This window comes from Canis lupus, unplaced genomic scaffold, assembly GCF_011100685.1.
Source record: "Canis lupus familiaris isolate Mischka breed German Shepherd unplaced genomic scaffold, alternate assembly UU_Cfam_GSD_1.0 chrUn_S1848H2045, whole genome shotgun sequence".
Taxonomy (NCBI): Eukaryota; Metazoa; Chordata; class Mammalia; order Carnivora; family Canidae; genus Canis; species Canis lupus.
Genome location: NW_023330708.1, coordinates 30,632 through 56,733, shown reverse-complemented (window position 1 = coordinate 56,733; position 26,102 = coordinate 30,632). Strand labels below are relative to the sequence as shown.

General features: G+C 40.2%; 1 protein-coding gene across 1 annotated transcript in view; it reads left to right on the top strand.

The window, feature by feature from the left end:
• Positions 1-3,234: 3,234 nt before the first annotated feature.
• The window catches only part of LOC119878704 (rap guanine nucleotide exchange factor 6-like), a gene marked incomplete at its 3' end in the record, with an annotated part of 51,782 nt that continues 28,914 nt past the window's right edge, over positions 3,235-26,102 (top strand). The window contains exon 1 of the mRNA XM_038589292.1: positions 3,235-3,391. Coding sequence (XP_038445220.1) covers positions 3,323-3,391 — 69 coding nt within the window. The remainder of the gene's footprint in view (positions 3,392-26,102) is intronic.

Genomic DNA, 26,102 nt, shown 5'->3' with positions numbered 1-26,102 from the left:
GGCTCATTGGTTTGGCGCCGCCTTCGGCCCAGGGTGTGATCCTGGAGTCCTGGGACCAAGTCCCATGTCAGGCTCCCTGCATGGAGCCTGCTTCTCCCTCTGCCTGTGTCTCTGCCTCTGTCTCTCATGAATAAATAAATAAATAATCTTTAATAAAAAATATGGAGTCAGGTTGTGGTAAGTATAATGAAGAAAATAAGAGAGTAGGGAGTTAAGCCATATATATATTTATATATTTTTAAAGATTTAATCATGTTTTGTTTTCCTAGAATTTAATAGACTACTTGCATTCAGAACCATTTTTTTCCTTTCAGATACCAGCTAGTCCTGGTGAATCCTTAGAGGTTGCCTTTTCTCTGAAAAGTTACTAGAGTTTTCATTGTCTATTCACTTTTTTCAGCATACTAGAGCACAATACAGAGTAGTAAGGACAAGAAAGATTTTGAAAATGCGCTTACGTTCATCTTTGTATAGTTATCATGGACATTTATTGTTTTTACTATTGCTGTCTTAGGATAAAAGCCTAATAGGTTATTTTTGTGTAATTTTTGCCATGAAATATACACAAAAATCAATATACAGTAATGCAACCATAACTTAGGTCAAGAAGATTATTTTTAGTAACCTAGAAGTCCCTTACTCCATGTGCCCTGTCCTGATCATAATAGTCTCATCATTTTTTGTAACTACCAACATGATTTTTGTGAACATCTCCCTTTTTCTTTATAATTTTATCTGTCTATGCATCCTTGTGTGACATAATTTAATTTTGCCTGTATTTGAGCTCTAGGTTTTAATTATACTTCATATTTTGTTTTTTTTTTTTCTCTCAACATTATGGTGGAGATTCTATCCACTGAATCTAATGATACCATAATACACTTATTCTATTATTGATGGGCATTGGTGTTATTTTTAGTTTTTGGCTAATATGAACAATGAACATTTTTGTTCATCTTTTCTGGTGTACATGGGTATTCTTCAGCACATATTATCAAGCACTGGACTTACTGTGAAAGGGTATGTTTCAGTGTTACTAGAAGATTTTTCTGGCAAAGCAGTTTCCTAGTTTACACATAACCTGCAGTTTGACAGTTCTTGCTCCACATTTTCAAGAATGCCTAAATGTGTTTCTACAAGTTACTAATGAAAAAAATTAGGGGTTAAAAAAATACTTTCTAGTTCTTCAAACGTTTATTTCAGCTTTAGAGAAATTACTTTTCAGAGGTAAAGTGTGCCTGCGTTGTGCAGACAACAGCCAAAGTACTTCACATAAATTATCTCATATAAGCAATGGGTCCTTTACTATTCCCATTTTACTGATAAACTGAATTTAAGAGAGATTAACTTAAAGTGGTTTCCTTTTTTTTTTTTTTTTTAAGATTTTATTTATTCATGAGAGAGAGGCAGAGACACAGGCAGAGGGAGAAGCAGGCTGCATGTGGGGAGCCTGATGCAGGACTTGATCCCAGGACCTGGGGATCACACTCTGAGCCAAAGGCAGATCTCAACCACTGAGCCAACCAGGTGCCCCACTTCAAGTGGTTTAAATAGAAATAGCCTATTAAAGACAAATTCAGATGTTTATCCTAACGTCTAAGCTCATGGTTATCATACTTTAATTCCTTTACCTTCTTTCAAATATGTGGCCCTAGAAACTGATCCTTGAAGAATGGAAGGGCTAACCTTTGTGAGTCTAGGCAGACCTTTGGCAGCATGTTTATATAGACACAACATGACGAAAATGGGTCATTGCAATTCCTTGGGATCTCTCTACAATTAATTTCCAGGATGGCTGAGCCACAACTTCCCTGGTTTGGTTTTTGGCCTATACTCAAAAAAGAGATGTGCTAATGGTATGTTGTAAACTACAAGTTTGAGCAAGCCCAACGACCAACAGAAAACAAAGCTATTATTTAATATCAGCCATCGTTACCAAGTCCCAGAAATACCAATGTTGCAGCCTGAATTCTCCTTTCCCTTTTGTTACTCTCAAATACAATTCTTATCACGTCATTAAAAAACTGATAATCATAAAACACTGAGTTCTTTAGTGAACTATGGTAATTGCTGTGAGAAATACTAAGATATACCTACATGTGGTATACAGACCTCAGGACGCTTAAAATCCAGTGAAAATATGTCGATGATGGCTAGAAGAATTTTGAGACCAGTGCAGCCAAAAGAACAGTGAAAAACACTATTGATGAACGACGGATTCTGGAATTCCGTCAGTCGTCTCACAGTGAAAACCTCATTTGCAGGTGCTGGCTAGCCTCAAGGGTGGTCTTTCTTTTTCTTACCAAGGGACCAGTAAATAAATGGAAACTGTTGGGAAAACAGGCTAGTATGTAAATGCAGTGCGGAATTGATCACTCCTGAGTCTAGGGGGCCCTATATCCTCCCGACACCCGCCCCCTCGCCCCACGACCCCCTCCGACCCTAGGTAAGGGCTGCCCTGGGTACGGGTTCCGCGCACGCAGTACACACGTGACTTCGCGGGCCAGCACTCACTGGGAGGGGCCGCAGGACCAGCGCCCGCCAACCCTGCTCAAGGCCACGAGACTTCGAATTTCTCTGCCCTGATCTCCGGACGTCCATAATGGTCCGTTAAAGTACTTCCTGACGGCCTCCTCCCACAAGATTCGTTTTATTGAAAGAAACGCACGGAAGAGAGTGAACGAACTTCCTTGTTCGCCGAACTGCAGTGGAGACTTCTGCACTTACTCCAAGGGAGGGGCGTCGGCGTTGCAGAACTGGAGTTTGGCCCGGGGCGTGGCCACGCCCTGAGCTTCCGGATTGAGGCACAAACAAAACCCTCCCCCCAGAGCGTTTACCCTGACGGTTCTGCCCCAACAGCCTACTTTTGCTCAGTCCCTCACAGCTAGTTTCCGGCCCTTGCACCGGAAGTCGGAATGGCCGTAACCGCAAATCCGAGGCGGATGTCGTGACGGGTTTAGGTAAGATCTCGCGACGTGTCTTCAAATCTCACGAAGAGGAGTCGAAAGAGGCCTAACTGCACCGCCCCAGTTTTTACGTCACCGCGGAGGCACGCCCTTGGGCGCTCGTTTGCGTGCTCTCCCTGCTGCGCACGCGCACTGCTCCTCCTTCCGCCCCGTGCGGGCTTCCCTCTGGCCAGTCGCGCGTGGGCTGAGGCCCTGGGCGGGCGTTGCGAAGGCTTGTTTCCTCGAACACTGACCCCGGGACAGTCCGGAGTTCTCTACCTCGGCGTGGAGAGTACAGTCCCCCTACTTAAGGTGAATGTGCCGTCTCGTGGACTGCTAAGGGCAGGCTGGGGAGCACGGGGGCCGGGGCCGCGGCCATGAACTCACCCGTGGACCCCGGCGCTAGGCAGGCGCTGAAGAAGAAGCCTCCCGAGCGGACCCCCGAGGTAAGGCTGGCCGACCATAGCCCGCGTCCCGCTGTCCAACGGACAGCATCCTTCTGTCGGTCCGAAACCTGCGGCGACTGTCCCCTTGCCAGAGCCTCGCACCTGCTGCCAGTATATCTGTTCTCTGTCTCTCCTCCGCCCTCACCCAGGCCCTTCTCGCAGGGGTGATGACCGCCTTTCCTGCTTGGGGTGCAGACTTCCCGCACACCCGTCTTTGCCGGTGACTTCCTAGTGTTTTCGGTAAAAAGGTACCGTAACAAAATCGTATTTTCTCAGGGCAAACTGTAGGTCTCGGAGTGAGATTTTCCCTGGGTAGATGGACAGGAAAACGAGGTAGAAACTGTAAAGTCATCTGTAATAGTCATGTTATGAAAAAGTAACTTTTCTTTAAAGGCCTCTTGAAGTTGCCTCGGAAAGAAAGTTTTCAAAATCAGTTTAAAACTTTGCATCCAGTCAGGTGACGAATCCTGCTGGTGGATGATGCATACTTAAAGATCGGTTTTGGTGGTACTTTCTCAGAGTGTCAGCGGGAAATTTTTTAGTATTTTGTACTTGGATCCAAAATTGCTGTAGTGGGTTAGCATCAGTGGCATTAGCTAAAATGATTTTTTATTTGTTTGTTTATTTATTTATTTTTTGCTAAAATGATTTTAATGGGACTTCAAGGCTAATTTTCAGTCAAGTAAGTGAAACCTTCTAACTCTGCGTAGCCCCATAGAGTGTTTAGATCTTGGAGAAGGTTTTCCTTGATTTGGAGAAGTTTCTGTAAAATGGTATATTTTCTTAAAGCAAAACTGACAAGAGTGTGAAGGATTGTTAGACTGTCATGTATATAGTTTGCAATAAATGAAATTAAATGTTCATTCCTACCAAGTCACTCTTGGTGGTGTTTTGTTTTTTTGTTTGTTTGTTTTCAGATTTATAGTACTTTACATAGTCTCAGTAACTTGGGGCTGATATTTTGTGATATGACACTAGTAAAGCCATAGCTGTAGCTGTGATAAATCAAAACTTTGTTTTTGGGGATCCTGATCTTTTAATGGAAACAAGGCAAATTCTGCCTCTTTCCAGTGTCCTCGTTTTGAGACCTACATTTATAATCCCTTGTGTTTTAATTTCCTTGTGATGATTCTTAAAGTCGTGAGCTAATTGAAAGCGTTCACCTTCACACAGGTGAATCTGCTATAGTTTTTATATAACCAAACTATTACGCAACTCTTGCAATCTATAATGTAGCTTTTACTTTTAAATAATATTTATGATAAATTCACATTATATTTTTTAAAAAGATTTTTATTGATTTGAGAGAAAGACTGCAAGAGGGAGCATGAGCAGGGAGGAGAGGGAGAAGCAGGCTTCCCTCGGAGCAGGGAGGCGGACTCTGAGCTTGATTCCAGGACCCCAAGGACCATGACCTAAGCTGAAGGCAGATGCTTAACCGACTGAGCCACCTAGGCACCCCATAAATTCAAACTTTAATGGGAAAATCTCCTCTTTAATAGCATAATTAGCTTATCTTGAAATGGCCTATTTTTGAGCCTTAGGAGATTTTTCCTTCCTTCCTTCCTTCCTTGTTTGTTTGTTTTAGATTTTCTAAACTACTCACAAAATTATGTTGGCCAGTGTGTGCCGCTTTAAATACTTTATCTTGTTTTACTGGAATAGCAGCATTGTTTGAGGGAATGCTGACCAACTATACAGTCTAGAGTCCTGACATCTATCAGCATAACATGGTTAACTGCTTGATTCATGGCGGTGCTTTGGAGTGAGTATAGAATTTGTTTGCAGTACAAAAGTATGAGTAAAGAAGTGGTAACCTGAACCCAAGTGATGATTTATTTGTGAGGATTTGATGAAATCCTCACAAGTATGTTTCTCTTTGCAGGAGATCTTTATTCTTTAGTGGAGTCTTAAAATTTTTTATAAAGTATATTCATTTATCAATTATTGATTGAAATCTTGTAGTTCAGCACGCACTGTTCTGTGCACTGGGAGGATGTATCAGTGAGCGAAACAGGCCTGCCCTACTGGTTCTTGGAATTCTTATGAAAGGAGGAAGGGAGGAAATGGATAAATACAACCAAGTTAAATAATATGTGATAATGACTAATTTGAGAAGGAATAAAGGGATTGGAAGCAAGGGGCAAGGGCTGGGTTACAGTTTAAATAAGATGGTCAGTGTTGTGATTTTTGAGATGACTTTTGAGTGAAGGCTTGATACATGTGATGGAATTAGCTCTGGAGATATATGGGGAAAGATCTTTCAAAGTAGAGGGAATAGTCATTGCACTTCCAAGATGAGAGTATGTCTGGTGCCTTCAAAGGAATAGCAAGGAGCTCCTAGTGACTGGAGGAGAGTAAACAAAGGTGAGAATTGTAAGAGATGAAGTCAGAGAGACAGTAATAGTATGGAAGGGAGTATTTCATTAGGGTCTTTGTAAGTCCTAAGAAATTCCTTAACTTTCTTTTGTGTGAGAGAGCCGCCAGAGGATTTTGAAGTAGAGGAGTGATATTATCCTCCTTAACTTTTTAAAGAGCCCCCCTGGTTGCTTGCTGGGTTGAGATTATAGAATATGGTAGTAACAGTAGGAAGAAGCAGATTCATCAGTTAGAGGCTATCATGTTGCAGTTGGGAAGAACTGATTGTAACTCAGACTAAAGTGATAGTAATGCAGGTGGTAGGAAGTAATCAAGTACGGAAATATTTTGAAGGTTTAGCCAACAGAAGATTCGTTAATGAATTAGCTGTATGCTTTGAGGGGGGAAAAAGAATTGAGCAAGGTTTCAAGTGTTTTGGCCTGAAAACTGGTGTTGGAGTTACCATCATAGAGTTTCAGGTGGCATCAAAGAGATGGGAGAAAGCTGCAGGAGGAGCAGGTTTTGGGAGGAGTTCAGTTTTGTTTTGTTTTGTTTTTTAAAGAGTTTATTTATTTATTCATGGGAGACAGAGAAAGAGAGAAAGAGGCAGAGACATAGGCAAGGGAGATGCAGGCTCCCTATGGGGAGCCTGATGCGGGACTCGGTCCCAGAACCCTGGGATCACGACCTGAGCCAAAGGCAGACTCTTAACCACTGAACTACCCAGGTGCCCAAGAATTCAATTTTGAATGTGTCACATGTGAAATTATTAGAAATGTTGAGTAAGGAGTTGCATATACAAATTTCTATTTCTATGGAGAGGGCTGGGCTGGAGATAAAAACTTTATACTCATTAGCTAGTAGGTACTATTTAAAGTCACGAGACTGGATGAAATTACAACAGCAGCGAGTGTACATAGAGAATAGAAGAGGACCACAGCCCCGTGACATGGTTGATTACTACTATATCAGGGGTAAAGAGCAGAGACCAGCAAAAGAGAATGAGTGGGAGCAAACAGTGCAGGAGAACAGCAGCCAAAACAAATGAAATGTGTAATAGAAGGGGATAAAATTCATTCAACCTATTTTTTTAATGCTTAGTGTGTACAAAGTATTATGAAAAAAATAGACAAATAGGTAAGAATCACTGTCTTATAATCTTGTAATCAGAGTTTGCATTGTGTAATGAGTAAAGAAGTCTTCTGTTTGTTTCTGGGACAAAACTAATAGTCTGTTTATTTTGAACCATCTGTTGCCCTTATGTGAAATTATCATCTCAGACTTAATCTTAGTTAGCCAGACATGGAATGTGAAAATATGTTGTACAGTATACCACTTAAAACTGTTCTAACACAGTTTTTTCTTTCTGGCTTATTTGTCCCTTTGTAGACCCAGCTTCACAGCCCATTGTCCTTTCCTGAGGTAGTTCTTTGATTTCCTTTTCCACTTTGCAAAGATTTTTTTTTTTAAGTGGAAAATTTTAGACTTAAGTACTCTGAGAAGCTTAGCGCTCTAAATCCATGGAAGCTGTTAAGGTACTCATTTTTAGTTCTATGAAAATTTAATATATTACAGTCAAAATTATAGTCTCGATTTTGTCTCTTCCTCAACTTAATGCCCATGAAACACCATTCTTTGTCAATAACCTTTCTTTTTTACCTCAGACCTCCTTCTCTCTCTTAGGGTTTATTTCCGTGATTAATATCATGATTTTTATGTACTTAATAATGAATAAATGTACTAAAACAAAATTGAGAACTCATTTTGTGATCCTCATGTTAAAAAGCTAATAGTTTCTATTGGTATAACTTGATTTTGTACCTCCTGGGAAGCCTCATTCAGCCCCTTTGCCTTCAGTTTATATTTAGAGGCTGACAGCTGGCCTTTCTTACCGCCCCCCCTTTCATGTGCTTTAGATCCATATATCTATTAAATTGTCCTCCAGGTTCTTTAATCACCTTTCCTAAGTTGAAGTCTCATCATTCCCTCTTAGTATTCTGTTGGTGACTGCCCCAGTTTGCTCACTTTAGAAATTCATGTTTAGACTCATGATTCTCCCTGTTAGTCTTCTCTCTATCCAACTGGCTGCTAAGCCTTCTTGATTTTATGTCCTGAATCTTTCTACCTTTTTTCCTCCCATGCTTGCTACCCTACTTCAGGCCCTTATATCATTTTTACCTTTGATTATTTTGCTTGAGTCATCTTATTTTTTGTTATTTTACTGCTACAGTGTTTTTTAATACCCATATCTCATCATGTTTCTCTTTATTTTTTTTTCTTCTGTTTGTGACACTTTATTGATGCTGGGGAACATGTTTCACTCTTGATCAGAATTGTCCACTGTCTAGATAAGTTAGCTATATAAGTCATAATCTACATAGTTTTTTGCAAGTTAAAAGAGGCGCTATTAATATTTATGTCAGGATAACAGGTTAAAGAGGGACTATCTGAGGTAAACTGAGTTGTAGGGTTATCGCAACTGCATAATAACATTAGTATGTCCTTTCATTTAATAAATATGTAAGACACAATACTAAAATTGAATGTTGTAGAAAGAACTTGGATATGGTCCCTATTTATGAGTCAGGGGACAGTCATGGAAACAGTAAAATGTTAAGGTTATCATTGACAAATGTATGGATAGGATACTTTGGACTGCAAGTGGGAAAAGGAAAAGCTTTGAGGAGCAATTAATTGAATCTTAAACGTTGTGAATAGCTGTCTGGATGACCTCTAAAGGGAAGTCATTCCAAGCAGAGAGCAAAAAGAGCAAAGGAAAAATAGATGTGTAGAACAAGAAGCCACTTTGTAAGCGTGCATTCCCAGTTGGGGTGATATCATCCCCAAAGGGACAAAAATTATTTTTTAAAGGTTTATTTATTTGAGAGAGAGCATGTGTGTGCATGTGCTCACACAGGGGGAAGAGTGGGGGTGGGTGGGAGAGGGATAAGCAGATTCTGTGCTGACTGGGGTGCCCAGCACTGGGTTGGATCCCATGACCATGAGATCATGACCTGAGCCAAAATTAAGAGTTAACTGATCAACTGGCTGAGCCACCCAGGTACCTAACAAAAATTGTATTTTAGGGGAGTAGTGGAGGAAAATCTTAGACCTTACTATGGTTTGTAGCCTTACAAAAGTCAATTCTACCTAGCAGAATCTTATTCCTTAGTATTTAATTGGGGATGAGGCAGCATTTAGGGAAAAAATGTCTAAAAAGGCTGTTTGAGAGGGATGTGATAATGAATAAAGGTTGCAAAACATTGTGTACGGGGTGTTGGGGGTTAAATGTTAAAGCTGGATATACTAGCAGGGTTAAATCATTTCAAGGATTTGTACTTGATTTTATGAATAAAGGAGAAACATTGGAGGGTTTGAAGCCTGAAAATAACATCAGCTTTTACAAAGATCACTCTGGGCATTGTTGAAGATGTATTGGGGAGGAAGGATGGTGCTGTAATAAAGGCAAGAAGGCTTATAGGTAGGGTGAACATTTTGTCCAAACCAGGGCACATTTCTGAATGAAAGAGAAGACTATTAATGGTTATATCAGGATGACAAACCAGGAGATAGGGTCCTGGTTATAGGACACAAATGAGTAGCTCAGGTGTGAGACAAGGTAGTGGCATATGGGAAACTGAGTTATTGAGGAGCTGGAACTGGCCCTAGTGGTACTCACTGGAATTGGGAGTATTCTGCCTCCCACCAGGTTTTTTCTTAAAAGTTTGAAATTGATAGTATACATACAATAAAGTCCACACCCCCTAAGTGGATGGCCAGCTTAACTTTTACAGATACATCTAGTTACCATCCAAATTGAGGTATGGAATATTACCACCACTCTAGAAGCTCCCCCTTTTGCCTCTCCCAGTCAGTACCCTTTCCAAGAGGAAAGCACTTTTTTTGGACATCTTTTACTGTAAATTTGTTCTGCCTACTTTTGAACTTCATTTGAGTACAATCATAAAATGTGTATTCTTTGCAGCAACCAAGAAGGCTTGGTTTTTTTGTGTTTAACCCTTGGATTGGACTTGGAACCTTCTCTCTTGGTGATTTCCTTGATCTTCATTTGCCTATCCTTTTTATCCCAACCCACCCTTTTAGCTACCCTTTTGAATTGTCTACTTCACTCTGAAGTGAAAAGTACAAACCTACTTTTCCGGTAATTGCTTCTCAGCTCCAGAAGCTGCATTTGAGACCAAGATATGCTCTGCCCTTTTGTTCCTCTCAAAATTCTCTAATACACAAGATTAGGCCTGGCTATCTGTCTTTTGCTTGTTGGAAACAGATTTGGACTGGGTGCAAGAGCAAGTTTAAATGATTTGGGTAACTGTTTAAGAGTGCACTAGTAAGCAGAATTAGGATGGAAAGAGATTAAGTCTTGGAAGCTGTTTTCAGACTCCATCCAGGGGATACAGGTAGGTGGATGTTCAGTCAGAATTTGCAGCTTCAGGTTAAACCAGGCTCTGGGTCTGATTCGATGTGAGAGTCTACAGCATATGGGTTATAGGTGAAGTCATGAGGTTGGTAGGAATGACCAGGGTGAAAAGCAAAATGAGAGTAGGACTCTTCTCTTTGGTAGAGTCTTCTCTTTGGGTGCTCTTCTATTAAAGGGATGGGACGAGGGAAAGAGAACTGCAAAAGAGACTGAAAATAGTTAAAGAAGTAGGATGAGAATAGAAGAGTGCTGCTACAAGAGGGCATTTCAGACAGAAATCCCTAAGCACTAATGTCAGATACTTTTGAGAGTTCAAGAAAAGGAGAATTGATAAGTTCTTTGGATTGTGTCTATTAGAATGATTTCACTGGACTAATGAATCTTTATCAGGATCTTTATCCTGATTGCAATGGGTTGAAGAGAGAATAAGACCAGAGAAAGTGAAGGCAGAATAAGATCCAAGAAAGTGAAGTGAACTTGTTTAGAGAGGTAGAGTCCTCCATGATCTTCTGCATGGCATTCTAGCCTTATCGTCCCAAACACATTTTAACAACTTAAAATTTCAAAACACCTTACTTCTCTATCTAGGCTATGTCTATTTCTCACTGTAGGGAACTTTTTTATTATTATTACCTGTGCTCACCCTTTATTTCTTGAGTTAGAACATTTGGAATGGAGTGGGGTTTTTTTCTTAAGATTTTATCTATTCATGAGAGACACAGAGAGAGGAGCAGAGACATAGGCGGAGGGAGAAGCAGGCTCCATAGGCAGGGAGCCTGATGTGGGACTCAGTCCCCAGACCCAGGATCAGGCCCTGAACTGCAGGCAGACACTGAACCACTGAGCTACCCAGGCATCCCTGGAATGGAGTGTTAAGCCTTAGTATTTACAAAAAGCTTCTTAAGTGGTTCTGATACACAGGTGAGAAGCATTGTCCATTGTGTCATATTCTCCTCTGTGTGCTTTATGCAGGATGGAAAGTATGCTTATAGCAGTGTTTACAGCCCTGGAATTTTGCATTTGGGCAAGTCTACTTTAAATGTAGGCTCCAGCACTGAGATTTTGAGTGATCCTGGGCAAGTTGCCTAACTTCTCTAAGACTGAATATCATTTTGGGATTGTTGTGTAGACCAAATGAGATAATAAATGTCAAGTATTTAGCAAGTACTTGTCATAATAAACAATAAATGACAGCATATATATTAGCTTGCCTTTCTTCTAACTGGAAAGCTATCCTCTGACTTGGCAAGTTCAGTCTCCGCACTGAAGTGTCAGCTCCAGTACTCATCTGCAAAATTGCAAATTTCCTTACTTTTCCACTCCTTCTCAGTGTTCCCAGGATACTTCACACTTTGCTCCACCACAGTAATTACTGTGTTAGGATTACTTGCATGTTTGTCTCTGTGGCTGGAATATGATCTCCTTGAAGACAAAGTATCCTTATGTCCCAGTGCAGAGTATGTAATACTTGGTAAAAATAGGTATCCAGATGTTTGTAATTGACTTTAAGAAGTAAAGAATGTGAAAAATACTGTTCCCCTCTTATTGTGGTGATTTCTATTGGTCTAATATTTGAAGTCCTAGGATTAAGACTGATGAAGCTTGGCAAAAATGGCAAAATTTCCTGTTAGTACTCTCTAATTAAAATGTGAAAAAAGTGCAGTTGCCATAAAGACACTGTGTTTTACCTGGCAATTCTTCATAAATAGTACTGAGTGGAGAAACATAGTCATACCTTGAAACAGGAACTCCTTTTTTGTATGGTATTAAAACACACAAAAACATATGTGCAGGAAACTTCACGGGGAAATTTAGATAAATATCGGTTTTAATTTCGCATACGATTTTAACCAGATGACTTAAAACTTTTTCCTGGGCAAAAATAACATGCTCAGCAAGGTGCTAATATAATTACCTTCCCACAGAAAAAGGTTAAAAAACGAGCTTATATTTGTTATAAAAGGTTGAAGAGGGAGCTAGGACTGTAAGAATGTAAAATTTAATATTCTTGTAGTTATTAATCCATTTCAGAATTTAGAGTAATCCTTAAATATAGACTTGTAGAGGTATTTTCTGAATTGACGAAAGCATACCATTGTACTTGGAGTCATTTTTGAGTGAGTCACTGTGCACATCCCTGAGGGTGGCAGAACAAAGATTCTCTTGTGCTTTTCTATGGCAGATGCACATTCAGAGGGTTTTTGGAAAGTACAAGAACTTATTTATGCTTTGGGGCCCTATAGCCTTCATTTGTAAACTTAACTGGGTAGAAAGAGAACATAGATCTGGATGGGGTCTTTATTAGACAACATTCCTTCCAGGCACCTCATTTTACATGTATTGGAGAGTCCCATCTTGAGAAAAAACTGTAGCCATTCCGGAACTTGGACACCATAAGATTTTGCTTTGGAGAGACTAAGAGGCTTCCCCAAGAGAATTTGACAGAATTGAGGAGCAGCCAGGCATGATGAGCTTGACTATGTGACAAAGTCCCTGTTCTTTGAAAAGGATGGAGTGATTGTGAGCTCTGTGACATTGTGGTTATTATTTGGTTTGACCTTGGACCAGCCTGTGTAAACTGAGATCTTACTGTAAATAAGAAGTGAACAAGCCACTTTATTGAGAACATGGAATTATGGAGGCATAAGCAGCCCCTATTTGATGCTCTCCACTATAAGACACTCTGCACTACTTTGTCATAAACTAAAACTTTGGCAGACGGGGGCTTTAGGCTTTGTCATGTGGCAGAGATAGTGGGGTTCATCGGACAAGACACTTAGCACTGCCAGCATGTATTTGTGAATGTATATTTAGCACTTCTAGAAATACTTTATCTGGTGAGGTCAAGAGCTAGTGACAAGAGTTGTGTATAGATAAAGGAACTGCACTCCTGAGAGATACGATGGCATGTTCGAGGTCACATGATTCATTGGTAACTTCCTCAGTCCAGTAGCACCCTACTGCTTTGTCTGCATCAGAACAGTGAAGTTTAGGCCATATTTTAAGTTTTGAACTTTTGTCATCTGTATCGATATCTATTATTTTCCTGAGTAAATTCCCCTTGTTTTATCTTGCCTGTGCTATCTGTAGTACTTTAAGGTGCTGTGTAGATTTAATGGAAAATATCAGTGTAATGGAAATTTAGAATTGTCAAGTTTATGTAGGATGAAAACAGGTGTTGCTTGATATCTGTGTCAGTGATTTCTTACAGCATTCTATTTTATAACTTATTGTTTTCAAAGGTTGGTAGTATATTCCATTTTTGCCTTTTAAAAGCATTCAGCTAATATGAAAAGGCTTCATCACAGAAGGTTTTTTGTTTTTGTTTTTGTATTTTACAAAGAGTTGTGTCACAACTGCCAGCTGGAGTTTGGAGTATTTATAATAAGCTCCTTAATGAGACAGATTTGAATACATATATTTTTTTGAGAAAGAGTGCCTATTGTATATTTGTGTGGTAAAATTTTTTATGTACCATTTCTAAGTGCCAGGGATAAAAGATTAAAGTTTGTTCTTTATGGAAGGAGATTGGCAAATACACAGTTAAAATACAGCCTGCTAAAGTACTGTAATAGCTGTAAAATGAGGCCCCCTCTCTTGGGAGAGATGAGTAAAGAGTAGGCAGGTGTCATTCATGCTGTTTTAGAAAAGGGAATCCTGACTTGAGTATAGATTACAATATGTAAATATTAGGTAAAGAAAGGATAGTGGGTGTTTCCTGAAAAGGAAACAGTATTTGTCAAAGCCACAAGATGAGCTTAGCATGAACATGCATGTTGCCTGGGCAGATGAGTAGTACAAGAGATGACGCTGGAGACATGGCCAGGATCTGGATCGTGAAGGACTGTTTTCTCTTTGTTGAGTTTATGTTTGATTTTTGGAAAGATAACTCTGGCAGGACTATGAAGAATGGATTACAGGTCAGACTTAGATGCAGGAAGGCTGTTTTCTGTTACCAGTGAGAAATAATAAATCCCTAAATTGCTACAGGTGGGATGTTGAACAGAGATATTTATGAAATAGAATTGATAATTTTCTGGCCAGAACCATTGAAGAAGAGTGTATCACGTAAATCAGGGAACCTAGGAGGAAGACACAGCCAGGAGTATAAATAATGAGTTTAGCTTTGCAATTTATTGCACTGGAGATGCTGATGGATCTCCCAGGTGAAAGTGTTCATTATGCTCTAGAACATGTAGGTTGTTGTAAGTTTTGTTTTGTTTTTTTTGTTTTTGTTTTTTATGATAGGCACACAGTGAGAGAGAGAGGCAGAGACACAGGCAGAGGGAGAAGCAGGCTCCATGCACCGGGAGCCCGACATGGGATTCAATCCCGGGTCCCCAGGATCGCCCTGGGCCAAAGGCAGGCACCAAACCGCTGTGCCACCCAGGGATCCCGGTTGTTGTAAGTTTTACTAGAGAGCTCTAGACTAGAAATACAAACATGAGTGTCATTAGCATGTATATGGTAGTTGAAACTATGGATGTAGAGGATTTTACAAATGGTAGAGTGTCTCTAGTGAAGAAAGGGTGGATGTCACAGGACGACATTTATAAATGTTTAAGGGAGAAAGGCAAAGCCTGTAAAGGAGACTCAGGAGCATCTCGAGCAGAAAAGTAATAATGGCCATAAGAATGGCTAAGATTTATATACTATGATGCTTATTGGACGCCTGTCACTGTTTAAAAAAAACAAACCTTTATACACATTTCCAAAAACACTGAAAGAAGGTGTCATGCCCATTTTACACATAGGGAAACAGAATCACAGACTAACTTGTCTAAGTTCACACAACTAGAAAACCGTGGAGTCAAGATTCAAAGCTAGGTATTCTAATTTCACATTCTGTGCATGTAGTTGTTACTAAATGTTTTCTATCGGAATGAGAACCATATTACAGAAGGGAGAGGGGAAGGGAGTTCTAGGACAGAGGAGTGAATGAGTGATGAATGTATCAGCAAGTATTATAAAAAATTACAGAGAGAAAGATTGATTAAAAGTGCATGTGAAACTTGAAATTAGCGTATCTTGGATGACTGTGTAATACCTTGTAGGATCAGAAAGGTGAAGTTCAGCCTAAACTTTGAACTTAGAAGTAATTAGATGCTTGATCTTTTGATGCATTATTTCACAGACTAATTTTTGGAGTTCCAGTGTTTCAGCATAACATTTGGGAGTTTCATCTCTAAAAATCTCAGGTTATAACTTTTTAATGTTAGAGTTTTTATTGATAAAATTTAATGTTCAAGTAATTATTTTTAATCTACAATTAAAAAGTTCTAGTTTACTATAGAAACATATACCCAGGGGCACCTGGGTGGTTCAGTGATTGAGCCTCTGCTTGTAGGCTTGGGTTGTGATCCCAGGGTCCTGGGATGAGGCATGTATTAGGCTCCCCACAGGGAGCCTGTTTCTCCCTCTGCCCATGTCTCTGCCTCTCAGTGTGTGTCCCTCATGAATAAATAAATAAAATCTTAAAAAAAAAAAAAGGTATACCCAAATGTATAGTGAGATAAGACTAAATTCTAATTCACTGATAGAATGAGATGAGCTTTTCCAGAGAACATTCCTGTGAGCAGTGTGTCATGGACACAGGTTAACATATGGTGATGATTGGGGATATATAGGAAAAGATAATGAAAAAAAGAATGGAGATCATTGAATGAGACTTGAAATTTCAGGAAAGCTAGAAATTTCTGTCACCCTGTGGAGTAAACAGAAAACAGTCATGCATTCCCATCTTTCTGTTTTGAGAAATTCAAAACTACAGAAACATGGGAAGAATAATATCCTTTTTTTTTTTTTTTGGTCCTTTATTACATACTCTTACCTCGATGCGATATTTTGCCATTTTTATCTTATGTCCGTCTCTCTAGCATATACTTTATTTTGCTAAACCATTTGAAAGTAAACTGCAGACCTGATAACAATTTACCACTCACCGTATTTTTTAAATGTCTCCTATATTTGTTATATTTCACAATATAGGATCCAGTCAGGGTACATTACATTTGGTTGTTAAGACTCTTTAGTCTTCATTTCTTAATTATATATTTTTAGGTTTATTTCAAGCCCCATGATCCTGAGATTGAGGGTCACATGCTTTTCTGACTAACCCACCCAGGTGCCCCTAGTCGTCTTTAATAGGGAACAGTTCTTTTGCCTTTTTCTTACTTTCATAAACATAGCTTTTTTTTTTTTTTAAAGATTTTATTATTTGAGAGAGCAAGTACAAGCGGAGGGAGAAGCAGCCAACTCCCGGCTGAGCAGGGAGCCCAATACAGGACTCCATGCAGAGCTTGATCCCAGGACTCTGGGAATAACTTTCCCATCTTCCCTGTCCTCCTCCTCCTCCTCCTCCTCCTCTTTTTTAAAAAAATGACTGTTCTTTCAAGGATTATTTTTGTATTTTTAATATTTTCATTATTCCTTTTGATTATCAGATGACTCCAAATTTAGCCATTGGAGTCCTTTCAAAGTCATCTCCTATGTCCTTTTGACATGACCCCATTGGTCTTTATTTATTTATTTATTTTTTCCCATTGGTCTTTAATTTCTTATTTTCTGGTACAAAAAGATGTTTTAGGCTTATACTTTCCTTGCCCTAGTTAAAATCAGATACTTATCCAAGGAACCCTTGTTCTATTAGTAGGAAATAGTATTTAGAAACTGGGGGTTGGGCTCCAGGTGTGGTAAATATTGTGAGGCTCTTTACTGCCATTTTGCAGAATATATTTACCCCTCATGCATGAGAAAACCAGTGGAATAAAATTCTGTGTTTAATGTATGGTATTGTTAACTTGTAGCCATTGTCAGAAACATTCAAAATAGCATTAGTAGTGTGAGTGTAATTTAATCCTTGTTTTGTAATTTTATAATGCATGTGTATATATTAAACATGCAGTACTAACATGTTACTTATTTACCATGTGATAGTCTCTGTACTACACACTTAACATTTTATGTTTAAAGGGAGGTAGTTTATTTGTTCCTCTGATAATAAACATTAAGCAAATAATCCAAGATTACATGGTTAGTAACTGATAGAGGCATAATTTGAACCTGAGGCTGTCTCTAGATTCCCAGCTTTTTAACTACACTTTTATTCTATCTTCAGCCTAACGTTGATTTGTAGAGGATTCTTCACTATAAGTTTTTATGTATAGACCTGTAGCTGCAGGATCGATCGATCTATCTATAATTTGGAATTGAATCTATAGTGCTTTTAGGATCCACCTGGGAGATTTTCATTGTTAAAAATCTAGGAATGTACTTGCTTTCCGGGGGAAAAAAAGATACTGCGTAAAATATCTTCGTTAATGGGTGTTTTAGGTAATTAATGCTATATTGAAAGTTGCATATAATGAGTGAATCATAGGATAAGAAATTCACTAGTTTTAGAGTTGAAGAAACTGAAAAATATCCTTTAAGTATTCCAGTCGTGTTTTCCAAGTTTGGTTGGATTTGTAAGCCTGTGTAGAATGGCCATCAGTAGAACGGAAAGATGGGATACTCCAGGAGTAGCACACTGCTTGGCACAACATTGAAGAAGGCATACTTAATGAGAATGTATACTTAAAAGGGTTGTTAATTCCTCATACAGAGCTGCAAATAAAAATTTAATATTTTAATTTAAAAATGAAATTGAAAACCAACAGGATGTATCTACAGTGGATGTATTAGGTTTGGAGTGTTTGAAAGATATAAAAAAACTGCTTTGTTGTAGGATGACAGTGTTAACACCTCAGCTTGCCCATCTTTACTGACATGACTGGCTGAGATGGTATTGTTGATCTGTTTTAGGAAGCTGAGTCATCACCATTCCTCACCATTTTTTTGCTTATCTAAAGCAAAAAAAATTATTTTATTCCTTAATCCAGAGTATTTTTTTTAAATAGTTCTGGTTAATTTCTGCAGTATGTTGTAGTTACAGAACAGGTGGCTCATTCTGGTGTTGCTGATCTGGAATGTCATGACTTCTAGTTTTACCATCTTCATCATGACTTCCCTCATTGAGGCTTAATAGAGCAGCTTTCAAGTGCACACTGTAATTGATTATACCTCCTTGAATCTAGTATTTAAATTTTTTACTACCAAGAATTATCTAGAAGACTTCTGGCCTGTCTCTGTCAAGTTTTTGTTGTTGTTGTTGTTTGTTTCTTTTGGCTTTCTATAATAGCTATTATTGATCTTGGGTGCACTAAGCCTAATAATAATAATACCTCAAGCCTATCTCAAAGATAGTTGGTACAAAACTACAAGAAACCAGGGTGCCTAGCTAGTGAGTAGAGGATTCAACTCTTGGTCTCAGAGTTGTGAGTTTGAGCCCCACATTGGGCATGGTGCCTACTTAAAAAAACCTACAAGAGGAGGAGGGGCAAGATGGCGGGGAAGAGTAGGGGCCCCAAATCACTGTCCCCACCAGATTGCCTAGATAAATTCAAATTATCCTGAAAATCTATGAATTCGGCCTGAGATTTAAAGAGAGAACAGCTGGAATGCTACAGTGAGAAGAGTTCGCTTCTATCAAGGTAGGAAGACGGGGAAAAAAAAGAAAAAACAAAGGCCTCCAAGGGGGAGGGGCCCCGCGAGGAGCCGGGCTGAGGCCGGGGCGAGTGCCCCAGGACAGGAGAGCCCCGTCCCGGAGAGCAGGAGCTGCACCAACCTTCCCGGGCGGAAAGGGGCTCGCAGGGAGTTGGAGCAGGACCCAGGAGGGCGGGGATGCCCTCGGGCTCCCGGGACAGTAACAGACAGCCCCGGGAGAGTGTGCCGAGCTCCCTAAGGGCTGCAGCCGCACGGCGGGACCCGGAGCAGCTCGGAGGGGCTCGGGCGGCGGCTCCGCGGAGGGGGCTGGCGGCGGGAGCAGCTCGGAGGGGCTCGGGCGGGGAGGCCGCGGAGGGGGCTGCGCGCCGGGAGCGCGAATCCACAGCGCAGGCCGGAGCACAGGGCGCCGGGACACAGCCCAGGATCCGGCCTCCCCCGGGACAGGCAGAGGCCGGGAGGGCCCAGGACAGCAAGGACGCTCCTGCCCGAGCTGAGCAGATCAGCGGCCCCGCCCGGAGCCTCCAGGCCCTGCAGAGGGAGTTCCTGCGGGAGCTGAATCCAGGTTCCAGAGCTGCGCCCACTGGGCTGGGTTGTTCCTCCTGGGGCCTCACGGGGTAAACAACCCCCACTGAGCCCTGCACCAAGCAGGGGCAGAGCAGCTCCCCCAAGTGCTAACACCTGAAAATCAGCACAACAGGCCCCTCCCCCAGAAGACCAGCTAGACGGACAAGTTCCAGGGGAAGTCAAGGGACTTAAAGTATACAGAATCAGAAGATACCCCCGTGTTTTTTTTTTTTTTTTTGATTTCTGATTGCTTCCCCCACCCTTTTTTTCACCTTTTTTCTTTTCTTCTCTTTCTTTTTTTCCTTTTTTTTTTTTCTCTTTCTTTCCTTCTCTCTCTTTTTCTCCTTTTCCCAATACAACTTTTTTGGCCACTCTGCACTGAGCAAAATGACTAGAAGGAAAACCTCACCTCAAAAGAAAGAATCAGAAACAGTCCTCTCTCCCACAGAGTTACAAAATCTGGATTACAATTCAATGTCAGAAAGCCAATTCAGAAGCACTATTATACAGCTACTGGTGGCTCTAGAAAAAAGCATAAAGGACTCAAGAGACTTCATGACTGCAGAATTTAGATCCAATCAGGCAGAAATTAAAAATCAATTGAATGAGATGCAATCCAAACTAGAAGTCCTAACGACGAGGGTTAACGAGGTGGAAGAACGAGTGAGTGACATAGAAGACAAGTTGGGCAAAGAGGGAAACTGAGGAAAAAAGAGACAATTAAAAGACCATGAAGACAGATTAAGGGAAATAAACGACAGCCTGAGAGAAGAAAAACCTACGTTTAATTGGGGTTCCCGAGGGCGCCGAAAGGGACAGAGGGCCAGAATATGTATTTGAAAAATCTAGCTGAAAACTTTCCTAATCTGGGAAGGGAAACAGGCATTCACATCCAGGAAATACAGAGATCCCCCCTAAAATCAATAAAAACCGTTCAACACCTCGACATTTAATAGTGAAGCTTGCAAATTCAAAAGATAAAGAGAAGATCCTTAAAGCAGCAAGAGACAAGAAATCCCTGACTTTTATGGGGAGGAGTATTAGGGTAACAGCAGACCTCTCCACAGAGACCTGGCAGGCCAGAAAGGGCTGGCAGGATATATTCAGGGTCCTAAATGAGAAGAACATGCAACCAAGAATACTTTATCCAGCAAGGTTCTCATTCAAAATGGAAGGAGAGATAAAGAGCTTCCAAGACAGGCTGGAACTGAAAGAATATGTGACCTCCAAACCAGCTCTGCAAGAAATTTTAAGGGGGACTCTTAAAATTCCCCTTTAAGAAGAAGTTCAGTGGAACAATCCACAAAAACAAGGACTGAATAGATATCATGATGACACTAAACTCATATCTTCAATAGTAACTCTGAACGTGAACGGGCTTAATGACCCCATCAAAAGGCGCAGGGTTTCAGACTGGATAAAAAAGCAGGACCCATCTATTTGCTGTGACTCATTTTAGACAGAAGGACACCTACAGCCTGAAAATAAAAGGTTGGAGAACCATTTACCATTCAAATGGTCCTCAAAAGAAAGCAGGGGTAGCCATCCTTATATCAGATAAACTAAAATTTACCCCGAAGACTGTAGTGAGAGATGAAGAGGGACACTATCTCATACTTAAAGGATCTATCCAACAAGAGGACTTAACAATCCTCAATATATATGCCCCGAATGTGGGAGCTGCCAAATATAAATCAATTAATAACCAAAGTGAAGAAATACTTAGATAATAATACACTTGGTGACTTCAATCTAGCTCTTTCTACTCGATAGGTCTTCTAAGCACAACATCTCCAAAGAAACGAGAGCTTTAAATGATACACTGGACCAGATGGATTTCACAGATATCTACAGAACTTTACATCCAAACTCAACTGAATACACATTCTTCTCAAGTGCACATGGAACTTTCTCCAGAATAGACCACATACTGGGTCACAAATCGGGTCTGAACCGATACCAAAAGATTGGGATGTCCCCTGCATATTCTCAGACCATAATGCCTTGAAATTAGAACTAAATCACAACAAGAAGTTTGGAAGGACCTCAAACACGTGGAGGTTAAGGACCATCCTGCTAAAAGATGAAAGGGTCAACCAGGAAATTAAGGAAGAATTAAAAAGATTCATGGAAACTAATGAGAATGAAGATACAACCGTTCAAAATCTTTGGGATGCAGCAAAAGCAGTCCTAAGGGGGAAATACATCGCAATACAAGCATCCATTCAAAAACTGGAAAGAACTCAAATACAAAAGCTAACCTTACACATAAAGGAGCTAGAGAAAAAACAGCAGATGACCCACCCAGCAGAAGAAGGAGTTAATAAAGATTCGAGCAGAACTCAACGAAATCGAGACCAGAAGAACTGTGGAACAGATCAACAGAACCAGGAGTTGGTTCTTTGAAAGAATTAATAAGATAGATAAACCATTAGCCAGCCTTATTAAAAAGAAGAGAGAGAAGACTCTAATAAAATCATGAATGAGAAAGGAGAGATCACTACCAACACCAAGGAAATACAAACGATTTTAAAAACATATTATGAACAGCTATACGCCAATAAATTAGGCAATCTAGAAGAAATGGACGCATTCCTGGAAAGCCACAAACTACCAAAACTGGAACAGGAAGAAATAGAAAACCTGAACAGGCCAATAACCAGGGAGGAAATTGAAGCAGTCATCAAAAACCTCCCAAGACACAAGAGTCCAGGGCCAGATGGCTTCCCAGGGGAATTCTATCAAACGTTTAAAGAAGAAACCATACCTATTCTCCTAAAGCTGTTTGGAAAGATAGAAAGAGATGGAGTACTTCCAAATTCGTTCTATGAGGCCAGCATCACCTTAATTCCAAAACCAGACAAAGACCCCACCAAAAAGGAGAATTACAGACCAATATCCCTGATGAACATGGATGCAAAAATTCTCAACAAGATACTAGCCAATAGGATCCAACAGTACATTAAGAAAATTATTCACCATGACCAAGTAGGATTTATCCCGGGACACAAGGCTGGTTCAACACTCGTAAAACAATCAATGTGATTCATCATATCAGCAAGAGAAAAACCAAGAACCATATGATCCTCTCATTAGATGCAGAGAAAGCATTTGACAAAATACAGCATCCATTCCTGATCAAAACTCTTCAGAGTGTAGGGATAGAGGGAACATTCCTCGACATCTTAAAAGCCATCTACGAAAAGCCCACAGCAAATATCATTCTCAATGGGGAAGCACTGGGAGCCTTTCCCCTAAGATCAGGAACAAGACAGGGATGTCCACTCTCACCACTGTTCAACATAGTACTGGAAGTCCTAGCCTCAGCAATCAGACAACAAAAAGACATTAAAGGCATTCAAATTGGCAAAGAAGAAGTCAAACTCTCCCTCTTCGCCGATGACATGATACTCTACATAGAAAACCCAAAAGCCTCCACCCCAAGATTGCTAGAACTCATACAGCAATTGGTAGCGTGGCAGGATACAAAATCAATGCCCAGAAATCAGTGCCTTTCTATACACTAACAATGAGACTGAAGAAAGAGAAATTAAGGAGTCAATCCCATTTACAATTGCACCCAAAGCATAAGATACCTAGGAATAAACCTAACCAAAGAGGTAAAGGATCTATACCCTCAAACTATAGAAACACTTCTGAAAGAAATTGAGGAAGACACAGAGAGATGGAAAAATATTCCATGCTCATGGATTGGCAGAATTAATATTGTGAAAAATGTCAATGTTACCCAGGGCAATTTACACATTTAATGCAATCCCTATCAAAATACCATGGACTTTCTTCAGAGAGTTAGAACAAATTATTTTAAGATTTGTGTGGAATCAGAAAAAGACCCGAATAGCCAGGGGAATGTTAAAAAGAAAACCATAGCTTGGGGCATCCACAATGCCAGATTTCAGGTTGTACTACAAAGCTGTGGTCATCAAGACAGTGTGGTACTGGCACAAAAAACAGACACATAGATCAATGGAACGAATAGAGAACCCAGAAGTGGACCCTGAACTTTATGACCAACTAATATTCGATAAAGGAGGAAAGACTATCCATTGGAAGAAAGACAGTCTCTTCAATAAATGGTGCTGGGAAAATTGGACATCCACATGCAGAAGAATGAAACTAGAGCATTCTCTTTCACCATACACAAAGATAAATCAAAATGGATGAAAGATCTAAATGTGAGACAAGATTCCATCAAAATCCTAGAGGAGAACACAGGCAACACCCTTTTTGAACTGGCCACAGTAACTCTCGCAAGATACATCCACGAAGGCAAGGAAACAAAAGCAAAATGAACTATTGGGACTTCATCAAGATAAGAAGCTTTTGCACAGGCAAAGGATACAGTCAACAAAACTAAAAGACAACCTACAGAATGGGAGAAGATATTTGCAAATGACGTATCAGAAAAAGGGCTAGTTTCCAAGATCTATGAAGAACTTCTTAAACTCAACACCAAGAAACAAACAATCCAACCATGAAATGGCAAAAGACATGAAGAGAAATCTCACAGAGGAAGACATAGACATGGCCAATATGCACATGAGAAAATTCTCTGCATCACTTGCCATCAGGGAAATACAAATCAAAACCACAATGAGATACCACCTCACACCAGTAAGAATGGGGAAAATTAACAAGGCAGGAAACCACAAATGTTGGAGAGGATTCGGGAGAAAAGGGAACCCTCTTGCACTGTTGGTGGGAATGTGAACTGGTGCAGCCACTCTGGAAAACTGTTGTGGAGGTTCCTCAAAGAGTTAAAATAGACCTGCCCTACGACCCAGCAATTGCACTGTTGGGGATTTACCCCAAAGATTCAGATGCAATGAAACGCCGGGGCACCTGCACCCCGATGTTTATAGCAGCAATGTCCACAATAGCCAAACTGTGGAAGGAGCCTCGGTGTATCGAAAGATGAATGGATAAAGAAGATGTGGTTTATGTATACAATGGAATATTCCTCAGCCATTAGAAACGACAAATACCCACCATTTGCTTCAACGTGGATGGAACTGGAGGGTATTATGCTGAGTGAAGTAAGTCATCGGAGAAGGACAAACATTTATGTTCTCATTCATTTGGGGAATATAAATAATAGTGAAAGGGAATATAGGGAAGGGAGAAGAAATGTGTGGGAAATATCAGAAAGGGAGACAGAACATAAAGACTCCTAATCTGGGAAACGAACTGGGGGTGGTGGAAGGGGAGGAGGGCGGGGGGTGGGGGGTGAGTGGGTGACGGGCACTGAGGGGGACACTTGACGGGATGAGCACTGGGTGTTATTCTGTATGTTGGTAAATTGAACACCAATAAAATTTATTTTATTAAAAAAAAAAACCTACAAGAAACCCCTAAGCCCAACTTTACACAGTCAGCAACTGCTTGCTATCCCATTTAAACAAAATACCATAACCACACATCATGTGGGAAAATTAACTAGCTTGGTACTACAACCATCCTTTGTTTTGGGAGCATCTTTCTATTGTTTTATGAGTGCTTAGCATCTTACGACCCTCAAACCAGGTGCATCATAGGGAGTAGGATTTACTAGACATCTCCGTGCTTAAGTCCCTTTCTCATTAATAGGTTATCAGCCAAATAACACAGAATGGCATGCATCCTACCTGTCAAACCAGTGGTTGTCAAATTTTAGTTTACATCAGAACCATTTGTAGTCCTGATTAAACCACAAATTGCTGGGGCCTATACCAGAGATTCTGATTCACTAAGTCTAAAATGGGGGCCTGAGAATTTGCATTTTACCAAGTTCCCAAGTGAGGCTGATGGTGCCAGTCTAAGCGTCTATCAGGGTTGTAAACTTAAATGCAAGAGAACCCAGTTCTGTCTACTTTAAAGAAAAGGAATAAAATGATACTGGATAGCTACAGAATTGCTGGGACTATTGGAGAAGTAGACTTGGGGCTAGGCAACCATGTCATACTGCTACCAGAAGCAGTCCACTACTTGGATTCAATAAGCTGTATACTGCATGTGTTGATTGACCCGGCTGCTACCACTAACCGCCAGCATGGATTCTGTGCAGTTCTGCTTGTGGATATCACTGTATTCTAAATTTGGGACATGTATGTCTGATTAGTAGCACTTAGATTATTTGCCAATGCTCTAGTTTTATGTGAGGTTAGAAGAATGAGAATCTGGTGTTTTCAGCTTCTACCAAAATTCATAAGCTGAAGTATTTTCCAAAGAGGAGTTCATTCATGGATTGACTTCCTTGTTAGGTATTTTTGATCGTATGCATTTTAGTAGTTGGCAAAGTATGCCTGGGGACCAAATTAGCCTACCAACTATTCTGTAACTAAGATTTTATTGATGAATTCGTCCACACCCATTCATTTACCTACATTTATATGGTTGTTTTCATGCTACAAAGGCAAAATTTAAATAGTTGTGACAAAAAACATATGACAAAGCCTGGAATTTGTCTCATCCTTTATAGAAAAAGTTTGCCACCCTCAATAGGAATACTACTAATATTTCTATTGAGTCCACGCAACCAGCATTTATAGATGCTATTGGAGAACTGCATGTTCATTTGGCCAATTGTCCCCTCTGAATAAGATTGAAGGCAACTAACAGTGAAAACTTCCAAGCTATTTGAAGAAGGGCTTTTAGAATCTAAAATTGTTAAATTTTGTCAGCCTGTCTTTAAGCAGAGAACTGAGAACCGCACATATATTTCAAAATTTGTGAATTCCTGCATAGTTTAAAATTGAGAAGTGACTTCCTAATTTCTTTGTCAGCTATTAATGGCATTCATCGATCTTG